Here is a 23119-nt window from a genome sequence, read left to right as displayed (position 1 = left end):
ATCACAATTATCAGATTTTCTTAATGTACCAGTTTGATTCTACTTGTAAAGTTAGACTAAAAAAATTGTTTTTGACTTCATTGAATCAGATACAAATTTCACTCTGGAGTTTCTTTTCCATTTATAAACAAACTCCTCCTTGCACTACCCTTCCCCCTTTACTTCATCCTCAAAGAACAACATATGAGGACACTCATACAGATGAAGTTTTAACGTTACTTCAAAGACTAAATTTCAGTGTAATAAATTATTTCTTTATTTGTATACTAAATGAAATTTTATCTCAATGTTGAACAACAATTTCGATGCTTTTTTGAGTTCACCTTTAGATGAATTCAAACTTACAATAACGTAAGGGTAAATGAACCTTTTCTTCTAACGGACACAAACGGAGATTGGACCCACAAAAATTTGAAACACATGGTTTGCAGGCTTACCATACTTTAGTTGTGGTCCTTTGGTCCTCCACATTCCACACATCATTTTCACTTACAAGAATGCAATGCTACACCATTTCAACACCAATGATTCTGTTTCTGCATGAGTGACCCTTGTCACAAACACAATGCCATATTACCATTTCCATTCCCATGCACAAGCCCTTCCAACCCTTCATTTAATGCAAAGTTGGAATCCAAAGAGAAAAACAATTCTATTCAAAGTCACAGCAGAAAGAATAAATTAAGTCTTTAGATATCAGCAAATTGTTACTCTGAATGATAAAAGATTCAGTTTTCTTAAACAAGTTTTCGAGTTTGAGTATTGTGAATGAAAAAACATAATTGAAAGAGAAAATCCTACAAAAGGGTACTCAATCAATTTCTTCCACAGAAATTAATCATCTGATATGTTTAACCCTTTTATGATTTTGTAAAATCCACGGAAACGTTCTTAGTCCTATTCAAAAACACTATATTCACATCCATGTAAATGAACCTTAAATATAATATATACTTTAAATTGGTCTTCAGAAACTTCTAACACAACCAAACACCAATATTCAAATTAAACCACTTTAACAGTTTTACCTAGTTTGAATAGAAAAAATGGTGTGAATAGTATTCCTAAATTGTTGTGTACCTTTTAATGTGTATCTAAAGCTCTTTTCTTAACTGTTTGCCCCATATATTTCACGATCCAGATCAAGTGAATCATTGGCGCTACTATTGTACCACGAGTTTTAGGTACTTAATATGAATAACAGATAACATCCCTTTATGAGTTAAATTAAACAATAAATTGGAAAAGTTAATTTTTGGATTAAACAATATGGAAAAATCTTAAACTTATCACCCTTAAGTTGCCCTTGGTGATCAAGAACAAGTAAAACTGGGGTAAATTAAGTTGTGTAACTGTAACTGAGGTAAGGGTCAATTCATTGGAAAATGGGAAACCGAAGGAAATCCATTCCTTTTCATCGAGATCTACAAGTTAAAATAGTGTCACAAGTTGCATTCAATAGTTCAAATATTAATTTATTTTCTGTAAAAAGAGTCTTGATCTTATTCATTCCTCATAATACCTTCCAAATAAATAGTTTAACAGTATAAAATTTCACCCTTAAGTATTTTTTAGATACCATGGTTATCCTGTGTTCATAGTTGGAAAAAGGATTGGAGTAGTGATTAGACACATTGTATTTGTACATTACAGAAATAATTTATTTAGCAAGAAATCTGGTGTTTGACTCATACGAAAACTTGTCCAACTTATAATATCAAGACAAAAAACAAGAGGAGAATCATTACGAGTATTTCACAAAGTTACATGCACAAAATCTAGAATTTTTAATTCATAACTTCAATAGTACGGTGAATCATATTTAGATTAAATTATTGTATTGGTCCCCGAGTAATTAAATTGGTTTATGGTGTGTATATATACTATATTATTACCATATGTATTACCACTATACTTTGCAGGTTTGGCTTAATGAGGAAGAAGGCTTGAAGTTGAAGCTGAGACTTGAACGTTGCCATATCATAAAGAGGAAAACCAAAAGTAAAATCTATACACAGTACTGTAGCATTGTATGATAGTTATAGTATGCTGCTATAATGCTTTGAATATGCTTCTCTTTCTCTCTGTATCTCTGGTTTTGTGTGTATGTGTGTGGATTCTGGCGTGTTCCTGAAGCTATGCCGTTAAAGCTTGTCTTTGCTTCCTCTTGGCCGTTAGTACCACCAATTACCAAGACCACATTGCTTTAACAAAGACTTTTTGTTTCTCAAAACCACATTTATACATTTTTCAGCACTTAATACTCTGCTCAACACTCCCTACTGTGGATTCCTCTTCCAGCTTGCTTTCCCTTTCTCCTGGTTTCAAGGTTTTCATCTCCCAATTGCTTTCATTTTTCTCTTCATTTTAGTTTTTAGCGAGTTCATGTTCTTTAAGCTTCGCATTGCTGCTGTGTGTGTGCTCAAAGTGAGTACAATGTTTATGGTGAATCCAAGGAGAATATTCTTTTAATGAATAAAGTGCTTTTGAAATTGATTTTAGCTAATTTTGTGGACTTCTGTTATTATATGTAATGATGTTCTTGTCTTCAAAAAATGTGAAAAATTTTAGTACAGCTTAACTAAGAACTCAAAAAACTAATTGTTTTTCTGCATTGCATGCTTGGTTATATGTTACAATTGTTCCTTTTGATCAATGTGTAATATTTTGTGTGAAATCTGAATTGCTAGGGAAACAAGTGGACTGCTGAAACCAGGCAACCAGTTCCATTCCAGCCTCTCATCTCAGGCACCTTGATTCAACAAGTAAATTTGATGATGCTACAGTCCTACTTTTCAACAATTCCAATTTTCCTACTCCTGCTAGTGTTTCCTCAAACTAAAGCTGATCTACACTCAGAAAAGCAAGCTCTTCTTGATTTTGCTGCTGCACTTCATCATGGTCCAAGAGTCAATTGGAACTCTAGTACCTCAATCTGCACTTCATGGGTGGGAGTTACATGTAGTCATGATGGGTCCCATGTGCTTTCTGTGAGGCTTCCAGGTGTGGGACTGCGCGGTTATGTCCCACCAAACACACTTGGTAAGCTTAATGGCCTCATTAGTCTCAGTCTTAGGTCCAACAGCTTGAGGGGGAACCTTCCAAGTGACCTACTTTCCCTTCCTTCTCTGCGCTTTGTATATCTCCAACACAACAACTTCTCAGGTCACATTCCTGATTCACTGCCACCCCGGCTTATCTTTCTTGATCTGTCCTATAACTCTTTCACAGGTCAAATTCCAGACTCAATCCAAAACTTGACACATCTAATAGGACTCAACCTCCAAAACAACTCTCTCTCAGGATCCATTCCTAATGTTAACCTCCCTACCCTTAAGATTTTGGATTTAAGCTTCAACTACTTGAATGGTTCTATTCCTTCATGTTTCCGTAAGTTTACTGGCTCCTCATTTAGAGGGAATATGATGTTATGTGGAGCACCTTTGAAACATTGTTCTTCAGATTCCACTTCTACCACATTGTCTCCATCAACAGTCTCTCAAAGACCAAGTGATCCATCAAACAGGAAAATGAACAAGGGGGCAAAAATAGCAATTATTTTGGGGGTTGTCACTTCGCTGTTTCTTCCAGGTCTTATGGTAGTGTTTTGCTGTTTCAAGAAAAAAGTTGGTGAACAAAATGTTGCACCTGCAGAGAAAGGTCAGAAGCTTAAGGAGGACTTTGGTAGTGGTGTGCAAGAACCTGAGAGAAACAAGCTTGTATTCTTTGAAGGTTGTTCTTATAATTTTGATCTGGAGGACTTGTTAAGAGCTTCAGCTGAAGTGCTTGGGAAGGGAAGTTGCGGAACGACATATAAAGCCATCTTGGAGGATGGAACAACAGTGGTTGTGAAGAGGTTAAAAGAGGTGGCAATGGGGAAAAAAGAATTTGAACAGCAAATGGAGATTGTTCAAAGACTTGATCATCACCCAAATGTGATTCCCCTCCGTGCTTACTACTACTCCAAAGATGAAAAATTAATGGTTTACGACTACTGCACAGCCGGAAGTTTTTCCAAGTTACTGCATGGTAATTACTCTTACTTTGAACCTTTCCCTGATTACAAAAGGCTCTAGGTTGATATTTCTCATAACTTTAATTTCTGATTGCATATGTCAGAACAAGATATACCACCATATGGTGTCAAAATTACTATCTACGCAGTCATGTTTTATGCTTTACATACATATAGTTTTAATTTCATGTCGGGTTTGTAAGATCTTAGTATCAGAACATGCCTAAATATTACTGTCCACATTATACAAAGTGCTTATCTTATGCCGTTGTATTAGAGGTGCTTGAAGATAAATTTTATGTAGATATGAAAATGGTTAAATGCATTGCCATTGTTGTGTCCTTTTTCATAATATGACTTATGAAACATGGTGACAGGAACCAGGGAAACTGGACGAGCTCCACTAGATTGGGATTCAAGATTGAAGATTGTGGTTGGAGCTGCAAGGGGTGTTTGTCATATTCACTTAGCCAATGGAAGGAAACTTGTCCATGGCAATATAAAATCATCTAATGTGATTCTCACAATAGATCTCCAGGGCTGTATATCAGATTTTGGCCTAACTCCCCTGACAAATTTCTGTGCCTCCTCTAGAAGTCCAGGCTATGGAGCACCTGAAGTTATTGAACAAAGAAAGTCCACCCAAAAATCTGATGTGTACAGCTTTGGTGTTCTCCTTCTTGAGATGCTGACTGGCAAAACACCAGTTCAGTATTCAGGGCATGATGAAGAGGTTGATCTTCCAAAGTGGGTCCAATCTGTTGTTAGAGAGGAATGGACTGCTGAAGTGTTTGATCTTGAGTTAATGAGGTATCCAAACATTGAAGATGAACTTGTGCAGATGCTGCAACTGGCAATGGCATGTGTAGCAGTGATGCCTGACTCAAGACCCTCAATGGTGGAAGTTGTTAGAACAATAGAAGAAATTAGAGCTTGCATTTATTAAAACCAGCCATCAGTGTGGGAGGACAGGTTCAAAGGATCCTACGATTTCACTCTATACAACTAAATGGATGACGGCTACTCAGCAGAGGAAGATACATGAATATTTTCCAGATGCCATGACAGCAAACTGCAAGATCAATATACATCCATTGCCAACATGCATAGTCAAGATTTGTTTGAGGCCTTAGCATCAAAAGAAAAATACTTGTATTTTTAAGCATCTTGCCACCTTTTTATTTTTTCATGATTGCTTTTTCTTGATGTTTAAAACCACACTGAAATAATAGGTCAAAATTCGATCAATATAAAATCATATCTATTCATTTAGCTTCTCGTGCCTTGCAAGTTTTCCCAACGTGATGTACTCAATAAGTAAATATGTATAAATTTCTTTTTTGACAAAAAAAACAGAATCGCACCATGCTAGTAATCCAGGAGAATAGTTAGTAACTCGTGAAGTCAATTTAGAAATGGGCTATTTTGCAATTTATCCAAAAATAATCATCACAAGGCTCGGGGCAATACATCACTCGCCAAATGAAAGAATTTATCACGAACAATGGAAGCTAGTCACCAACTACTGCATTCATATTCATGATGCCATCTTTTAAAGGTATCATTTCCAACTGTGAAAGCAATATGAAGTAAGAACACACATTTTAAAATTAAACGATATACTTTTCCCCGGTAAAATACTTCCTAGTGTCCAAAGAATTGACGTACAAACATTAAAATGGCCCAATTTAGGCCAACCTATATTGGTATTCTGCCTAATGTAAGTAAAGGTTATTGTATGTTGAGGGACATGCCAAGAAGGGGGCTATCAAGAATCCAGTATAAGAAGTCAATGAGCGGTGTTTGAAGATGTTTGCTCAACCAAGTCAGCACCACTGACGTACTTAGCAACAAATGATATCAAGCGAAATGGAGCTCCAATAAGGGGAGCATCTGTGATTGGCACATCATTTTCCACATTATTGTCATCATCATGGAAATCTGAATCTTGTACTTCGTTATCATCCAACGGAATTTGCACAATTTCTCCGGTATCATCAGATACCAAAGACGAGTTCGACATTACCCTGACAACACGCTTGGCATCAATTGATTTACCATTATCCTTCACTGATGTATCTTCTTCAGATGAGTTAAACTCTGGAGCTGATACAGATGCAATCTCAGCGGATTCAGGTACAGGAACGTTAAGACCAACAGGTTTAGTGAATTCATTGATCCCACCAGGCTCCGTAACTCCAGAATGTTCAACTTTTGCACTTCGTTGTTCCAGCTCAACACATAACTCGGTAACCTGAGATAAAAATGGACTAAGCATGCATAAAGCTATTTATTCAAACTAACCTGACCAATCTAAATCTATGAAAACTAAATTATCAAATCATTTACTAGGTCATCACTCATCATCAATCTGTGATAACTAAAAAAGTCACAGAACCTGGCATATTACCTTCTCAACAAGTTCCGCATTTTCTGACATCAATTTCTCCACCAACGTAAAGGTGGCATCAATTTGAGACTTCAAGTCCTCATTTTCCGAAGCAAGATTCTACCCACCATAAAGTGAAAAATTATAATAGGCAACATAATAAGGCAAGCACTGGCACTGAAGACTGAAGAATCTTCTTTCTTACTACTACTTCACACATTTGACAGGCTCATTTATGGATATTAAGATATGACAACTTAAAATGCAATATCAACAGCCATGGACTGCTATAATGCGGCATCCAGCACTAAAGATTTTAGTATCATCAAATATAACACATTATAAGATCATTGGCCAAAGCCAAATAACTACCAATGATCCGTTCCTTCTTTCAAAAGTAAAAATCAACAAAACTAATTTTTCCTAAGAATGAATATGTATTATGGATTTTATAGGGTAACGAAGGAAAACCTGTTGAGATGTGTCCCGCGAATGGGAAGAAGCATTGCTGTTCTCAAGATTCTGGACTATTGACTGAAGACTTGACACTTTTTCCCTTAATTGCTGGTTTTCTAGCAAAAGATTACTCCTGGACTCCTCCAACTCTACCACCTGCCAAACTTTGATTTTAATTTCGATATCAGAATTAACAGAGGTTTGTTATGAAATTGACATAACCAGATAACATGTGAGTGTTAGGATCCAATTGCAAGGTATGAAACTTGAGTGCCACATTAGAAATACGGGATTGTAGTGTGGTGTTTGTAAGGCCTTGGGTTCTCCGAGTATAATAGTTAGCTTTTGTAGTGTATTCCTCTCAAGGTTCTATCAATTCCTATCAAAACTTTCAACCTGTCCATCAGGTAAAAACGAGGGGCATAGCTGGTGAGATCAGGCTACCAAGCATGGTCAGATGTTAGAATCTATTTGCAACATATGGGACTCCAGTCCCACACCGGAAGTATGTCAGGAATTCTAGTCAAGGAATTTGTAGGCCCTTGGACTCTCTAACTACAATGTCAAGCTTTTCAGGTGTGGTTCTCCTGAAGTTCTTATCAATGAGAAGAGGGTTATTCATCAAATCAATGTTTAAAACTAACGAGTAAAAGGGAAGAATACTTAAATTAATGGAACAACGTGTGTATCAGAAGGTAACCTCAAACATTGCCAAAAGAACATAAGCCTAAATGGAGGCATCTTAAAAGAATTAGATAATGGATCTGGTATTCAGTCCAAAAAAGCCAGAAACATGTAGAAAGAAAAGTCAGAAAACAGCCTAAAATTCGATGGTCAGAATGTCTAAGCAAGAAAAGTTCAGGAAATAATTATACAGGTAATTTTATCCCCACAGACTTGTTCTTTAGCAAATAAAACTACTCTGACCAGTTTTTTGTACAAGCTTCAATAGCATTCACTACAAATCATTAAGAGGATACAAACTTGCAAAATAACATTACATGACATGGTTCATGTGAAAAATTGCCATATATTATTGCAACAGCCAGATTGAAAAGACAGAACTCTCAGAAAACAGGTCACTCTCCAATGGCATTCACTAATAACCAGCAACAGGATACAAACTTGCAAGATAACATTATTTCGCATGGTACATCAAAAAAATTGTCTTATATTACTGCAATTTGCAATGGCTAGGTTGACGCGGAACTTCCAAAAGACAGGTAACTCTTAATAGCCTTAAAGATGTCAGGAAAACAACATGCACTTGACTGATGAGTGATACAAATATTGCTGTCCAAGTAAACATTAAAGAGCTTGATAAAGTTTATTTTCTTAATTTCACATATACGGTTCAACACTTGAATAGATTATAACAAGCGTTTTGATGAATCATAAGGCTCACTTTAAATGGTTGCAAAGTGCTATAAATTATTCCAAAACTGAACTCTACAAGATAATGTTTACACGAATTACAAGTTCATAGCTCCTAAAAGATTATGACAAGGAAATTGCAGATAATGATATAAAAAAATTAATAATCTATAAAACTTTCCTAGGTTTTCGAGAAAAATATCCTTGTATAAACATGAGTTACATACCTGTGCTTGTAGCATGGCAATGTTTCCATTCAAGTTTGAAGTAGTTTCTTCAGTTGAGTTCTGTAAATTAAAGACATGATATTCCTCTGATAAGGGACAGATTTACAACTAAAAATCTTATGACTAAAAATTGTAGCTTGCAATCAGATGGATAAGCTCATGATATTCTAAAAGGCTCATGTGATGGATGAGCTCATGAGGCAGTGTGGTGGTGTGCATTGGAGCCACAAAGAGTATCAAATGGGGGCAAAAGCTAGCCTGGTGGAGTCAAGAATAGGATGCAGAGATACCCCAACTCCTCAACACCCTTTTATCTTACGTTGTTTTCTCTTTTGTTTTGCTCCCAAGGTTTACAGTAGTTTTCCAGCCCAGGGATCATCCTCTTATACTACCACCAAACTCCTGTTGATCTCATTTGAAAACAACCATTTATGTCTTTAAGGTTCACTCAATCAATATTTGTTATTTTCCAATCAAATCTCTAATTATCATCAACAAAAAGGAGTCTTAAACCTATACAATTAAACTAGACACGATAAGGGAGTTTTGGACACCAAAATGATTTTTTTTTTTTTTTGGGGGGGGGGAGGGATTCGTTTTCATAATGTACTAGAAATTTCTTTTAATTTAGTTTTTAAAGAACTTTTATATTATGTGCTATCTTTGTTTATTTTTGGTGTCAAAAATAGAAACTAACAATAGTAAATATACTATGTGAAATTTAAGGTCACTAATTAAGGGAAAAAAAACATATAAAAGAACAGAGTCATTAGACAAGTTATTACCGCCTTCTCAGCAAAAGAACTGAACTCATTCTCCAGAAGATATATCTTTTGTTCTAGACTCTCCTGTGGAACAATGCATATTGGATTTAAATACCAATAAAAGATATCAAACTATAGCACAGCAAGAGAGAAGAGGGGTGAAGGGGAATTAGCAAATGCTAAAAACAGTGAATGTCATAATAACAAATTCAGTGAAGCAAATCTTACCCCTTTCAAGCTCAAAACTGCCTTTTCATTCAGCAACTGATTTATTTTTTCTTCCAAAGTAGCCTGCATATGATGTACTTTTAAATATTAAATATATTGGTAAATCATTTGCTCCTATATCTTTCAAAAGGGAAAAACGTATTAGGTACCCCTTTTTGAAGTAAGGAATTATTTTCACTCTGCAACTGTGCTACTTCCAGTCCAACCTGCAAATAATCAAGTTAAATATAAGCATACAGATAATACCTAAGATCCATTCATACATTCATCCAAATTGTTCAACTAAAATTCAGTTATGTATTTTACTTTTATTAAAACTAAATGGTTACCCAGTCAAAAGATAGTGCTAATAGCTAATCCACAACATGAGATAGTTAAGTTTGTCAATTAAGCAAGCAACATAGTAAATGCAAAAAAACATGAAATAATAGACAAGTTTTTACCTCTTTCTCTCTAGAAAAACTCAAATCATTCTCTAGAAGATTTATTTTTTGCTCTAAACTCCCCTGTTGAATGATGTACATTGGACTTAGAATGTCAGCCCAACTTTCATTAACAAAAATCACTAAATATACAAAATCAGGAATGGTTAAATATGTAGTCAAGAAAAGATGACGAAGAAATTCTTATACATTTCGGGTTCAAAAATACCTTTTCATGCAGCAACTGTTTAGTTTTTTCCACCAATCCAACCTACATATGACGTCAAATTAAACACATGCGTTGAATTTATCAAAATCAATGATCCTTAATCTTTTAAAAAGGAAAAAATAATCACTCACCTCTTTTTGAACTAAGGAATTATTCTCAATTTGCAATTGTCCAATTCTCATTTCCAGACTAGTCTGCAGATAATTCAATAAAATATAACAGTCAATAATTAAAATTAGATAAAATAACAAGGTTCAATAACAAAAAAATCCATCCACACATTCATCAAACTACATTACTTGTTCTTGTGTCCGCAGTTCATTGTCAGTCCGTAGATTGTTGATGATCTCTTCCAAGGTAACCTGTAAAAGATAGGCAAAACAAATGGTAAAGATGACAAACCTACAGGGAAAGACGTTACTGGGAACAGGTTAATTTTTAATCATTCTTCTTGAACGCCAGTCGAGAAAGAAAATATATAGTTGCAATATAAGCAGTTAACAGATGTCCCTCTGATAATTGATAAAACGTGCAGTATATATATTATCATTTTCTTCTTTGAATTTTCTAATTGTCTCCTTTGCTGTGGCCTGTAGAAAGATAAGTTATATGCATTCGTACTAAACAATATTTGTGATTTAAGTGATTAAATAACTAATATAAATCTGAGATGAAGTTTATAGTAAAATTACCGCATTCTGAATTTGCAATTCATTTTCTTCTTTCAATTTTCTTATTGTCTCCTGTGCTAGAGCCTGTTTTAAGATTTACTATACGTGTAATGAGAAAAATGCTGCATAAACATTAAATTAGACATATCATACAGAATTTAAAATATTTCATGTCACCTCCTTCCTAATGTGAGTATCATTCTCTTCTTTCAAATTTCTAATTGCATCTTCTGATATGACCTGTAGAAAAATGTACTTGACATAAAAACAACGAAACATAAGAGCTCAAACAAATCAAGATATTTCCAAAAAAAATATTACCTCTTTCTGAACATGCATATCATTCTTTTCTTCCAATTTTCTGATACTCTCTTCTGATGCAATCTGTGGAAAGATAGCCCATGTTAGTTAAAAGAAAATTAAATGATAAAAACATCAGGAAAAATGTCATTCAGATAAAATTTAAGATATATTACCTTATTCCGCATATGCATGTCATTTTGTTCTGTTAGTTTTCTGATTGCCTCTTCCATTATAGACTGACAAATGATGGGATATATACATATACATAATGAGACATAATTGCTAAAACAAAAAACAGGTTCTCGGATAAAATATTACCTCCTTTTGAATGTGCATATCTTTTTCTGCCTTTAGCTTCCTGATTGTCTCTTTTGATAAGGTCTGTGGGGTGATAAACCATACATATTACAAAAAAAAATGAACATAATAAATCAAATAACATACACTTCTCAGATGAAGTATTACCTCATTCTGAATTAACATATCATTTTCTTCCTTTAATTTCCTGATTGTCTCTTCTGATATGGTCTGTGGAGAGATAGGATTTGCAAATTATAAAAACATTGAAATACTTGCTTTAAAACAAAGTGCAGAAATTACTAGAAAAAAATGAAAGTGTATGGAACGGCACATAAATTAGCTAAAAGCTAATTTGACTAACTTCATAGTTTGTTAGACCAAAATATGTTTGTCATTTTTCTTACCAAAATAGATATCTCAATTGCAAAAAAAAAAAAAATTAACAATGACATGCATGTAACTCTAGAGGTTATAAGCTCCTAGCCCTTTTTTGTGTGTGCAATTACAGCAACAAGGTTTGAACCAACATCCTCAGGCAAACTACACCACCATTAAGGTCATAGCTTAGCTTTCATCACTTTTATCCTCACTGTTTTATTATAATTCCTCTTTTAGTCCTGTTTATCCTTGGCAAGTGGTAATTTCACTTAGTTTAGCAAACCACTGGTTTCCATAACCGCTCAACTCAAACAAATTTGATAGTATGTCAGAAAAGGACAATAAGAAGCCTATACCATTTTTTGGTGAAACTATTCAGAAACCATGAGAAATTAAAACTACATTATCAGTTCCAATGAAAAAAGGTAACTAATAACATTATCGAGGAGAAATATTCAAAATATAACACTTCAGACGTTAGCATAAACATTGGAACAAAAGTGAAAATCTACAATGGTTGAAGACAAACTTACACATTCTTTACCGTTTGGCAGATGACCATTCAAACCCATACTAATACTCTGCCCGTCTCCATACTCCAATGTAGGAATATTCTCATCCTTTCCACTTTTCACTAGATTCTGATCAGTATTGGGGGCTTCAACAACCCCATTCCGAACTTCATTCACACTTTGCTCATTGGTGACTCCCGAAAGACGAGCAGGCTCATCCTTACCATTATTTACCATATTCTCATTCCCTATTGAAGTCTCTCCAACCCCATTTGAGTTTTTCTCATTTGCAGTCTCTGAAAGAATATGTTCATCCTTTCCATTACTCTTCAGATTCTGATCCGTATTGGCAATTTCCCCTACCCCATTCTCCGCATTCTTACTTTGCTTGTTCCTCTTCTTCTTGTTCTTCTTCTTCCTCTTGTCATCCTCCATCCACCCAGCTCCAATTCTCTATTCCAACTTCTAAACGGCACTGCTCACACACAAAAAGAAAAAAAGAACTTTCAGGTTGACAATTCAAACCTATCACTACAGAACACCAAACCCATGTATAGTCAACTCACACCCCAAAATGCAATCCAATGCCAACTTCAGGATCCAAGACCCAGATTCACATCAAATCACAATTCAAATAATGCGACTCCGAGCACACACACATACACGCATGAATCTTACAATTATCAGTTACAAACGCTACGCCTCTTGGAATCTTAAATCTTTAATCAAGTAAAAAGAAAGCACAAATTTGACAATAAAATTAAAAGAAATTGACAGCAAATTGAAAGCATTGATAAAAGTACTCACAGATGGAATCCGGAAAAGGCAATGAATGCAATGAAAAAGTGATGTTAGCGTTATACGTGAAATTAAGGTTGTGCGAAATGAATCTGGGAATGCAAAGTAAAGGGGGTTGCGTTCAGTGAGTAAGAAAGAAGCAATCGATGGGTAGGGCGTGTGTTGTTCTGCTATGTCGTGCCATGTCCTGTGCTCGTCTTTAGCATTGATTTGATTTGATGCCACTTTTCGTACAAAAAATCCAACGGCTTGTACCCCCGCTTTGTCGTGTTCTTTTTGGACTTGACTCCACTGGATTTATTTTCCTATTTAACGTTTTATTTATGTCCAAACTCCGTTTTGTTTTCCTCTTCTTGGAGAAAATCAATATAATTACTGTGAAGCTGAACGTGTTAAATTATATTTTTCCTTTTCAAAAGTAAAAAATTATATTTTTTTATACTCAATGTATGAATGAGATTTGTGTATTATCTTTGTCGTGGATATATTTATAACTATTATTATAAATCTAAATATTTATTAAATAACTTTACTTAAAATGCTAAAAAGTAAAAAAAACATATTATTAAGAATTTAATTTTGAAAATATATATAAAAAAATCTCTTTGAAATCTTAAATAACAAGAAAAATTTTAATTACATAAATTTTAAGATATAATATTAAGAAAAAATTTAAAAATATTTTAATAATTTAAAATAACGAGAAATATAAAAATGAAGATTAAAATGTATTATACTTTACTTTGTAGCCAATCTAGAAAGTTGAATGTTCTCAGTCAATAGAGATACTATGTTTTTTAATAGTCTTTCTCGAAAAACATGTATTAAAGAGTCTTGATTTAAAAATAAAATAAGATTAAAAAATACTAATGTTTCATTCAAAATGTTAATCGGTTTGAAATTTCTAAAAACAAAAATTGTAATTATTTAAGAGGATAAATACTTCTCTAGCTAACTCTTTTATATAGTCTTCATTATTGCGTGTTGATCTAACTTCTTCTACTCGGTTACACGTAAAAATGGGTTGATGTAATCTAGTTTATACAACAAGTAGATAGATAGGTTAGATTGAATTACTATTCTAACTCCTTTTTGCACAGTTTTTATTGTAAGTTCAGTTAACTTCTTCTAATTTGATTACAGATTAAAATCACTTGATGTAATCTAGTTTGTATTCAACGACTAAAAATAGGTTGGATGAAATTCAATTGTTTAATTTTAGGTTGAAAGTATTAATTCCGCCTAACTCTATTTAATTAGGAGTTGGATTAAATTTCTATAAATATTACAAAATGGACCATAAATATTCAGCCAAACTATAGAAGTTGGACATTTTCTTTGTACACTTTTCTATGCTATGGTTTTTTCGTTTATTCTTGAAAAACCAATGGTGTCATTTAAAAAAAAGTTAACTTAAATAAAATTATAATGTTTAAAAAAAATTATTATTATTTTTTTCTCAAATATTTTGTTTTTCTATTCATTTTGATTTCAATATATTTTTTTTAAAATGTCGTGTGTCAGTTTATAATATATTTTTTTTTTACTTTTTAAAGTTTTTTACATGTGTTAAGGTTAATGTGGTGTTATGTGGGATAGAGATTGATATCGTTTGGTCTCACAATTATCACTATAAGGAGTTTATGTTATCTCAGCAAGCATGAAAGCGTCTAATTGCTTACGTACAACTAAGAGTTACTACAAAAATAATGTAATATTTGAGGAGTTTCTTTCTGACGATTTCAGAAACCTCCAAAAAAAATTGGTGGATTTATTAAAACCATAATTAAGTTTGGCTTTTTTTATTTTTTTAAAGAAATTTTTGACGGTTTATCGAGTAAATCGTCGATGAGTGTTCTCTCCTTCTTGAAATCGCGCTCATTAATGATTTTCCTTCTCCTTCTTCTTCACTTATTTCTGGCCTGTCCTTTTTTTCCTTTCACTTCATTTCTTATCCACTTCAGTTGTGATTCTAAAATCGATTCGTTCTTCATCCTTCATTATTGAGTCTTCCTCCTTCGCCTTGTCCTTGTCCCATCATTGTCACCTGAGCTTCGTTCCTCACTATTAACTTTTATTCTCCTATAATCCCTAATTCTATTGTTGCCTAAACATCGTCTTGATTCCCTTTTCCATCTTCTTACCCTCTTTTGTAAACCCTATAAATTAAGAAACCTTGTCTCATTCAAATTTAGGGGTTTTCTGGTTTGTGACATAACTTTTTCTCTCGTCATTTAAGTATGTATTCTTCAGTTCACACCTCATTTACTAATAGTTTTTGTTTGCAAATTTGAATGGTTGAAGAAGAAAATGTCAAATTTGAAGACCACATGAGACTTGAGCAGAACAAGCGAGAATTGAGATATCACACATATCATAGGAGTTAAACCCTTAAGTAGATTGCAAGAGACTTGTTGTGAGATGAACAATACCTTACTTCTTTAATTTGATTTTTATATAGGTTGATATTATATTTTCTTTTTGTTTATTAATCAGATATTTTGTTTCAAATGACCAGTTTAACTATTGAAGTATTAAAGTTGGGAAGAGATTAGGTTTTAACATCTTGGTTTCGTCCATGTAAGTAAAAATGAAAAAGGCTTAATATCAATTTTGATCCCTTGATTTGTTAGGTGTGTTCAAATTGGTCCTACCTTTTTTAAAAGGTTCACAAATGTTCCATATTTTGTAAAGGGAAAAGAATACTTTGACATGCAAAAAGTTTTTCATACTCATTTGACACGCTGTGGAGCCCAAATTCTGTGAATGTGATGAAAGGTGACTTTGTCATTTACGGGCTAAATGAAACGTTGCGTTTTAGTAAAGTCTGTCTCTAATTTCACTTTTGCCTAGACCATTTCATTTTCGAAGATCAAGTGTTTGTGTTGTGCTAGGGTTGGGCGTGATAGAGAACGTGAGAAATCGAAGAGCGACTGTTCGTGTTGTGCTAGGGTTGGGGCTGATTTTTCAACGCGAGAGAACTGGAAGAGCAACTCTTCGTGTTATGCTAGGGTTGGGGCTGATAAAGAACATGAGAAGTCGAAGAGCAACTGTTCGTGCTATGTTAGGGTTGATGTTGATAGAGAACGCGAGAACTCCATGGGTGCCACTTAATCGGAGGGTGTATGCTTCTTGTTCCTTTCTTCTTTTCTCATCATTTGTGTATCTTTCCATTTATTTTTGCTTCATTTTCGAAAATCCTAGACTAAAGGGGGCAAGGTCGTCAGAGGGAGAGCTACGATAGGGAGAACACAAAATGCTCAATCCATGACGAGCGAGATCGGTGGTGAGTGAGAGGCACTAAGAGAACAAGGTTTGGGGAGTTGTCTCTATCTAATTTGAAAATGTTGGTTGAATGTGTAATTTGGGATGTTTGTTTGGTTAGGTTCCATGTTCGACAAATTTGATTGTCATGTATTCTAAGTATATTTTTATGTATGAGTCGATGAATATTACTTACTGTATTCTAAGTAATTGAACTTTTTGTCATCAATTATCGTTTTGGGATGGAATTTTACTTTTTACTAGTGTTTGAGACAGGTCGGTTTCATCTTTTCATTATAGTGGCTCATGCGAAAATTTTATTCTTGATGGTTTTGATTCCATTTTCGGTATCATTATGTCATATATTTAAAAGATTCTTTCTGAAAATTCCAAATCGCCCTAGTAGTCAAAACAATTATTTGAATGGCCAAGCCACTAAGGTTTAAACAGTTAGTTAATTTGTTTTTTATGCTTTATGTTTTTTTCTACCTTTTTTTCTCTCAAGAGGAATCCTTAATATTTGATTATGTATCTCAGATTTTTCTTCACTAAAATTTTTTCTTCTTTATTCAAAATTCTCTTGTAAAAGGTTTTGACATGAAAAATAGTCAATATTGTGATTTCTAAGATTATATGAATTTTCTTATGGTCTATAAAATGTATATTCGACTCTTCAAAAAGTGTGGAAACTTACTTCCTTCGTAGTGGAGGTTGTTGGCTTGATATTATGAAGGGAATAAGAGGGAAGTATCTCTCACTGCACAATCTACACTCATCTTCTATAGAAATTTCCTCACTTTTTGCTTATCTTCCATGTTTTCAATTGTTTGTTATTTTGTTTGCTCAAATGCACTCTCACAGTTTTTTGCGACTTAAAATGAGATGATTAAGCGAGTATTCAGTAACTTCTTAATAACAAATCAAAATGTGGATTTATTTCAAGTAAATCAATATGTGTGTGCGTGTTGTATGTTTGTTGATGGATTGACAAGTGTACCAAATCCCACAAGTAATATAAAATGGTAAGACCAAGTATCGTATCCAGAGGACTATCGGCACTAAACAGTCGTGTGATAACTTAATTAATTAAGACTTAAAATAAACGAGATCATTGGTTTAAAATGCAAAGACAGAAAATTAAATATGAATGCAAATTGATCAATAGTAGAGTAACACAAAGATGAACAGATAATGTTTAATATGAGAAGAATATGTTGTTAGGGTTAGATTTCACCAAGTTCCCTCTCATGTATATAAGAATTCTTCTTTATGCATTAATGTTAACATCACTCACTAAAGTACTTAGAACCCAATCCCTTGGAACAATAAGTCTGCCTTAATTCCTAGTTCGTGCAATTCCTAGCATTCCTAGAGAATTAAGTCTGAAGGACCAACATGGTAGTGTGGTCCTTTGTGACGTAGCATTTTGTTTTTCGAATCGACTTTCACTCTCATTCACCACTCTTCTTCATAATACAGTTTTTAGGCTTAACCCTTCGATGGATTTTAATTTGCACAGAGTCTTCCTTACCATTTTCCATCTTCATCTATTGATTGTCTTTCTTTCCTTTTTCATGTTTTTTTCATCATTAATCATTTGAAATGTCCATGTGACTTGATGTTCCTATTTGTAGGTGGGGTATACCTCATTTGTGCTAATGATCTATGTTGTCATTCCACAATAACGAGTACTTGAATTATTTATTTAACTAACATAAGTTTTAGATGAGATATGAATCTCTGTTACTGTTATGGAATTAGTTGAAAGATAGGGCAATTTTTAAGGAATAAAAGATTGTAAAAGTGGAAAGTAATTTAGATGATAGCTACAAGTATGAGTTGGTTCGTCTAAGTTAGATGTCTTTTTGGTATATGAGTGTTAGATGAAATTAAATAGGTGGAAAATGTAATTATTAGGTTTGGTTTATGAATCTGATTTTGTTGTGAGAAATCTGTCCAGATATGTCTTCCATTTAAAGGTTTTATGGCTTGAACTCTAACATTTTTATTTTATGGACATGCAGTCAAAGCATAGAGATTACTTCGAAGAGTGATTATGGTAAAAGAGGTTTGAATGCACATGATGATGTATTATCTATTTAAAATTGATTTCTTGAAATGGTCTTTTTGACTTGTTCAATTGTTTACTTTTATATATAGGTTTATGCACGACATTCATGTAGGACAAATTACTTGTCACATGTGAACATATTATTAACGGATGTGCAAAAGTCATGCATACAGACAACTCCTTTTGCATGGCTATTGTCCATTGTTGTGGATGTGAAAATGAGTAGGACACTACTTCTAGAATTGTGTAGTAGATGGTTAGAGAGGAGGGGCATATTTGAAGTTAGGTCTGTGTTTATTCCATTTACAAAGTTAGACGTTTGCTTAGGTTTAGGGGTTAGGGTTTATGGAGATATGTTTAAGTTGTTTAAAGAGGAAGTTGATTGTCATACTAGGAGATTATTTGATACAATTGATGTAAGTGTACATAATGTTAGTTACAAAACTTTTTGTGTTATAATTTATTATTGTTAGTTATTTGAAAATGAATTTTGTATTTAACAGATATGGGCAATGGAACATGTCTTATTTGGTCAAAAGAAGTTGGCTAAAACAAAAAGTTGTTTTCCTAGAATTCTTATTGGATACATGTTAAAGTTGGTGAAGCAGAACTTCAAAAAGCCTTTGCCACTAATGAAGTGAGATTATAATTGGTTGTAGTAATTACTTGTTATGTAATTTGTATTCATTTTAATATGATTTGTGTGCTAATTTGTATCCATAACACTCATTCAACTACAGATTTATTATTACCAAAATTGCAAACAACTTAACAAAGCTAAAACAATGTTACACTTATTCTCCCATGATATAACACACCGAAAAACAACTTATAATAATTAACAAACTCAAACAAATTCAGTATTGTAGTATTAAGTGATTTCATATCATTTACAACCTTAAATACCCATCTTATATTACACAAAATTTGCATTGTAACAACTTTATTTATCTAACCATTTTCACAGATTTAAAATTACCTAATAAGTAATTTATGTGAACTACAAATCATTAAAGTTGTGTTTTTAAAATATGAACAATGGATAATAACAAATATACCCCTTTGCCCTTATCTCATGCAACTTAAACCCCATCTGACTTCAATCGTTATTGTGCATCCTAACACATAACAATGAATGATATAACCTGCACAATTCTAGCATATACACATCGAATACATCCAGATGTATTTAACAACCCAATTCATATTAAGATTGATCATACTCCTTAACACTCCACTTTGACATAACCAATCAATCCATAGACAATGTATAAATCATACCATCAATTTACTTTTCTAACATCAATCGTGCATATTTTTTTTCCAACAATAATAACAAGGCATTATAACAAAATTATAATAACAACCAACAAGCATTTTATGCAATTTTTACAGCCATTTTATTCAACTAAAGAATTATATTAAACCAAATGATAGTCATGTCACACAAGCACTCCATAAACTGAAACACATATCTTCTATATGATTCATTGCAGCTTCATAATTTAAACTGGACAACAAGACTCTTTTATGTCAAAGAAGAGGTTCACATTGAGCATAACATCACTCTATGTCTGTCATATTTTTATTCTACCAACTCACACATTAAGGTCATAATTAAAACCAAATGATAGTCTTTGACATATTTTTATGTCAAAGACTACTTAAAACAACGTTAAGGTCATTATCTACAACGAATCATTAATATACTTTCAATCACTCATGCAATTCAGTTTCTACTGTCCATTATCCATCAATGTCCTTCTACTTCATACAACCCCTATTGCCAAGTCTATACATCCTAATGTAAAACAAATTTTATGTGTATTCATTACTAATTTTTCCCATACGAAACCCCAACAACATATACTTTTTAATAATCCCAAATATTCAAATGAAAGAATGTTCAGATAGGCAAATAGACATTAATCAAACAAACACAAATCCAACTCCTTAGACAAAAGCCTTACAATGTGAAACACCAATTTTCACGCCAACAGATAAAAAGGCATTGAAACCAGTTTCAATTCAGTAAACTCAGAACAAAAGTACCAATTTTACTGTCACATGTACACACAATCCAATTTCAATCAAGAAATACAACAATTTGATAATTAGGTGTATTATTGTATTTCAACCAAGTTCCCATTTTAGACATGGATGCAGTCAAATTACCATAGCCAATGATCACATAGTACTTGTACACAAGGCTTTTACCTCACTACTACATGGTATTAAAAATAAACATTGTCTCAAGGATATTCTAATAACCAACTCATATAATCAATGGTACACATTTTTTAGGTCTTACAACTTACCATGTTATCAATTTTTGCATGAGGTCGAAAGCATTGCAAGTCTGCTCTTGTCAAGATGTTGTTTGACACCTCCACAAGCATTTTATATACAAAACAATTTCATCATAATGTTCATTTCTAACACATTTATAAATCATTTCATTTATAAATATAACCATTGTGTTGTGTATGACTTACTAATCACCATCATTACAAAGCGCTGAAGTGCAGGTGGTGTAAACACTTGTAAAATCAATGTTGTCATCTGTGGAAGGTCCCTCCATACCTCATCCACAAAATTCACAATAGTTAAATCTCTAATTTTGTCATCTGTGGAAGGTCCCTCCATACCATCATTAAAAGATGAAATCTCATAGAAAACCTCTTCTTTAAGACGTCTTATTTTCATTTGTAACTCATCAAGCTGTTTTGCATGTTTATCAACTCTTCTCCTCAGCACCCTTTGCTCTTACACGACTCTAGCAAACTCAAAATTTTCATCATTTGACTTAGGATTAGTTTCCCCATCGGAAGTTAGTGATTTCTTTATTTCGTTATTGTGTAATTATTCTTCAGTCAAATTGCAATCCCACTATGTCTTCAAAAGCAAATACAATTTTACAAACGCTAACAAATCATATTAAGGAAATAACACGACAAATCTAAGGAACATATCAAAAGAAATGGGATTACCTTAGTTCGTTCAAAAGTTATTTTTATTCTTTTCTTTTTATCTTTAATTACAACCCAATCAAGAAATCGAGGATAAATACTTCCACCAACATGATACAAACTGATGTATTCAACAACCCACAACTGTAAAGTTCATCACAACAGTTATAAATCTTTCAAAAAATATCATAATTTATTTCGTAAGAGTTAAATAAATAAATGTATAAACATACATGCAAAACTACTGCACACCCAACTACGTGTATAACTTCGTGGTAAGTTCTGCAATTGTATTTATCGGATGCCCGATTCAGAGTACTAACTATCAAACCATGTACAACATCACCCCAATTATATATATTTAGTTCATTAATGTTATCTAATTTATCGAAAGTGATACTATTTATCACATTACTATTCCTAGGAAAATAAAATGCTCAAAAACCTAACAAAATATACAACCTACAAAAAATGTCAATGCTTTTTTTGGATTTAAATTTTTTATGTGTCAACATTTCCATTATACTTAAAACTGTGATGTCCTCATCCCTAAACAAGTTATTGACAATGCCACCAACATCATTTTCTAAATTAATACTTTCACCAACATTAGGTAAATATGAAAGGCATTAAATTCTCCATAATCCTAAACGCCTTATGAACCACATCCCACCTACTAATTAACTCTAGAAGAATGGGGCTAGAAATAACCATATTGTCAACCATCAACCACTTGAAAGGTGTTGACTTTAATCGTTCCTTTTGAAAGGATGATAGGCAACCATTCACTTCAACTATATGTTGTGTTTGGACTCGATGCCTTACTTTAAGTGAGGCCTGCAAGTACAAATCAAAGCATGTGTTAGTAAATTGAATACAACAATGTGCCTATTCAATATTAAATTTAAACAATTACACAATACTTACCATTTCACTAACTTTTTTGTCCATATCCTGCACATTTATCTAACTAATGCATGCATAAAGTGGAACTGTGTTATTAAAATACTACCAACTGCAACTCATTATAGAAAGTACTAGACAAATAAGAAATAAGTAAAGACAAGTTTTTTCTTAAATAACATTTTCAATCTTTTTCTACAAAACATTTGAAATGAGAAGCTTGTCATGGAGCTATAACGGCCATATATCCATGTATACATTATATATTTAATACTAGCATCATCCATTTTATGAAACTAAATCTAATTCAACATTTTAAATTAGTAAGGTTTATCTAATGTAGTTTCGTTCCATTTACCACCTAGCTGCATTACATTATTCTATCCATCTCTTTATGGTTTTGTGAGAAAAAAATTCTTAGGCAAATATGAGGTTTGCATAATGTTAAACTCGCTTTTAGTCGCATCAAAGCCAACAAACTCAGTTTTCCCCACTAATGTAGTAAAGGGATAACCAAGGATCAATCCAAGGACTCAACTATGATTAAGCTTCAGAATGTAGAGTTTAGTCTTGTATATTTACTACCTAATTATAAAAACAAGGTGGGGAAATAGAAAATGAAACAATGAAATTAAAAAGAATAAGAAAATTTGGTTAAGGAAAAAAAATACGAACTAAAAGGAAAAATAAAAGAAAATGGAACTCTAAACTACCTAAAACAGAAATAGAAATGAAACTACTATGAGAACTTAAATGCGACTAAAATGATCCTGAACTAATGAGCATTATTACTGCCTAATAACATAATCTAAAGATTATCACTACAATAGGTAAATGATGCAAGAA

The 23119-nt window shown here is 33.1% G+C and overlaps 2 protein-coding genes across 4 annotated transcripts; one reads left to right on the top strand and one right to left on the bottom strand.

Moving 5' to 3' along the window:
- The first annotated feature begins 2055 nt into the window (after window positions 1–2055).
- LOC124839851 (putative inactive receptor kinase At5g58300) lies at window positions 2056–5326 on the top strand. Its single transcript, XM_047315786.2, has 3 exons — window positions 2056–2329; window positions 2691–4029; window positions 4393–5326. The coding sequence occupies exons 2-3, from the start codon at window positions 2775–2777 to the stop codon at window positions 4959–4961; spliced, it is 1824 nt and encodes a 607-aa protein (XP_047171742.2). The 5' UTR covers window positions 2056–2329; window positions 2691–2774; the 3' UTR covers window positions 4962–5326.
- Window positions 5327–5488: 162 nt separating this feature from the next.
- Window positions 5489–13244, bottom strand: LOC124839850 (Mitochondrial ATP synthase D chain-related protein). 3 transcript variants are annotated; one of them, XM_047315783.2, is made up of 20 exons: window positions 13076–13244; window positions 12837–12911; window positions 12290–12743; window positions 11544–11606; window positions 11397–11459; window positions 11252–11314; window positions 11097–11159; window positions 10953–11015; window positions 10797–10859; window positions 10404–10466; window positions 10236–10298; window positions 10105–10146; window positions 9897–9959; window positions 9603–9659; window positions 9454–9516; window positions 9247–9309; window positions 8462–8521; window positions 6876–7016; window positions 6426–6524; window positions 5489–6269 (listed from the first exon to the last, which is right to left on the bottom strand). In XM_047315783.2, the coding sequence occupies exons 3-20, from the start codon at window positions 12701–12703 to the stop codon at window positions 5805–5807; spliced, it is 1971 nt and encodes a 656-aa protein (XP_047171739.1). In that variant the 5' UTR covers window positions 12704–12743; window positions 12837–12911; window positions 13076–13244; the 3' UTR covers window positions 5489–5804. The 3 variants fall into 3 exon arrangements, with proteins under 3 accessions (XP_047171739.1, XP_047171738.1, XP_047171740.1); XM_047315782.2 differs by lacking the exon at window positions 12837–12911 and having other exon boundaries at window positions 13076–13243; XM_047315784.2 differs by lacking the exons at window positions 10797–10859; window positions 12837–12911.
- Window positions 13245–23119: the final 9875 nt, after the last annotated feature.

Source organism: Vigna umbellata, chromosome 3, assembly GCF_029865625.1.
Source record: "Vigna umbellata cultivar VRB3 chromosome 3, Vumbellata_1.0, whole genome shotgun sequence".
Taxonomy (NCBI): Eukaryota; Viridiplantae; Streptophyta; class Magnoliopsida; order Fabales; family Fabaceae; genus Vigna; species Vigna umbellata.
This window is presented reverse-complemented; position numbering and strand designations above follow the sequence as displayed.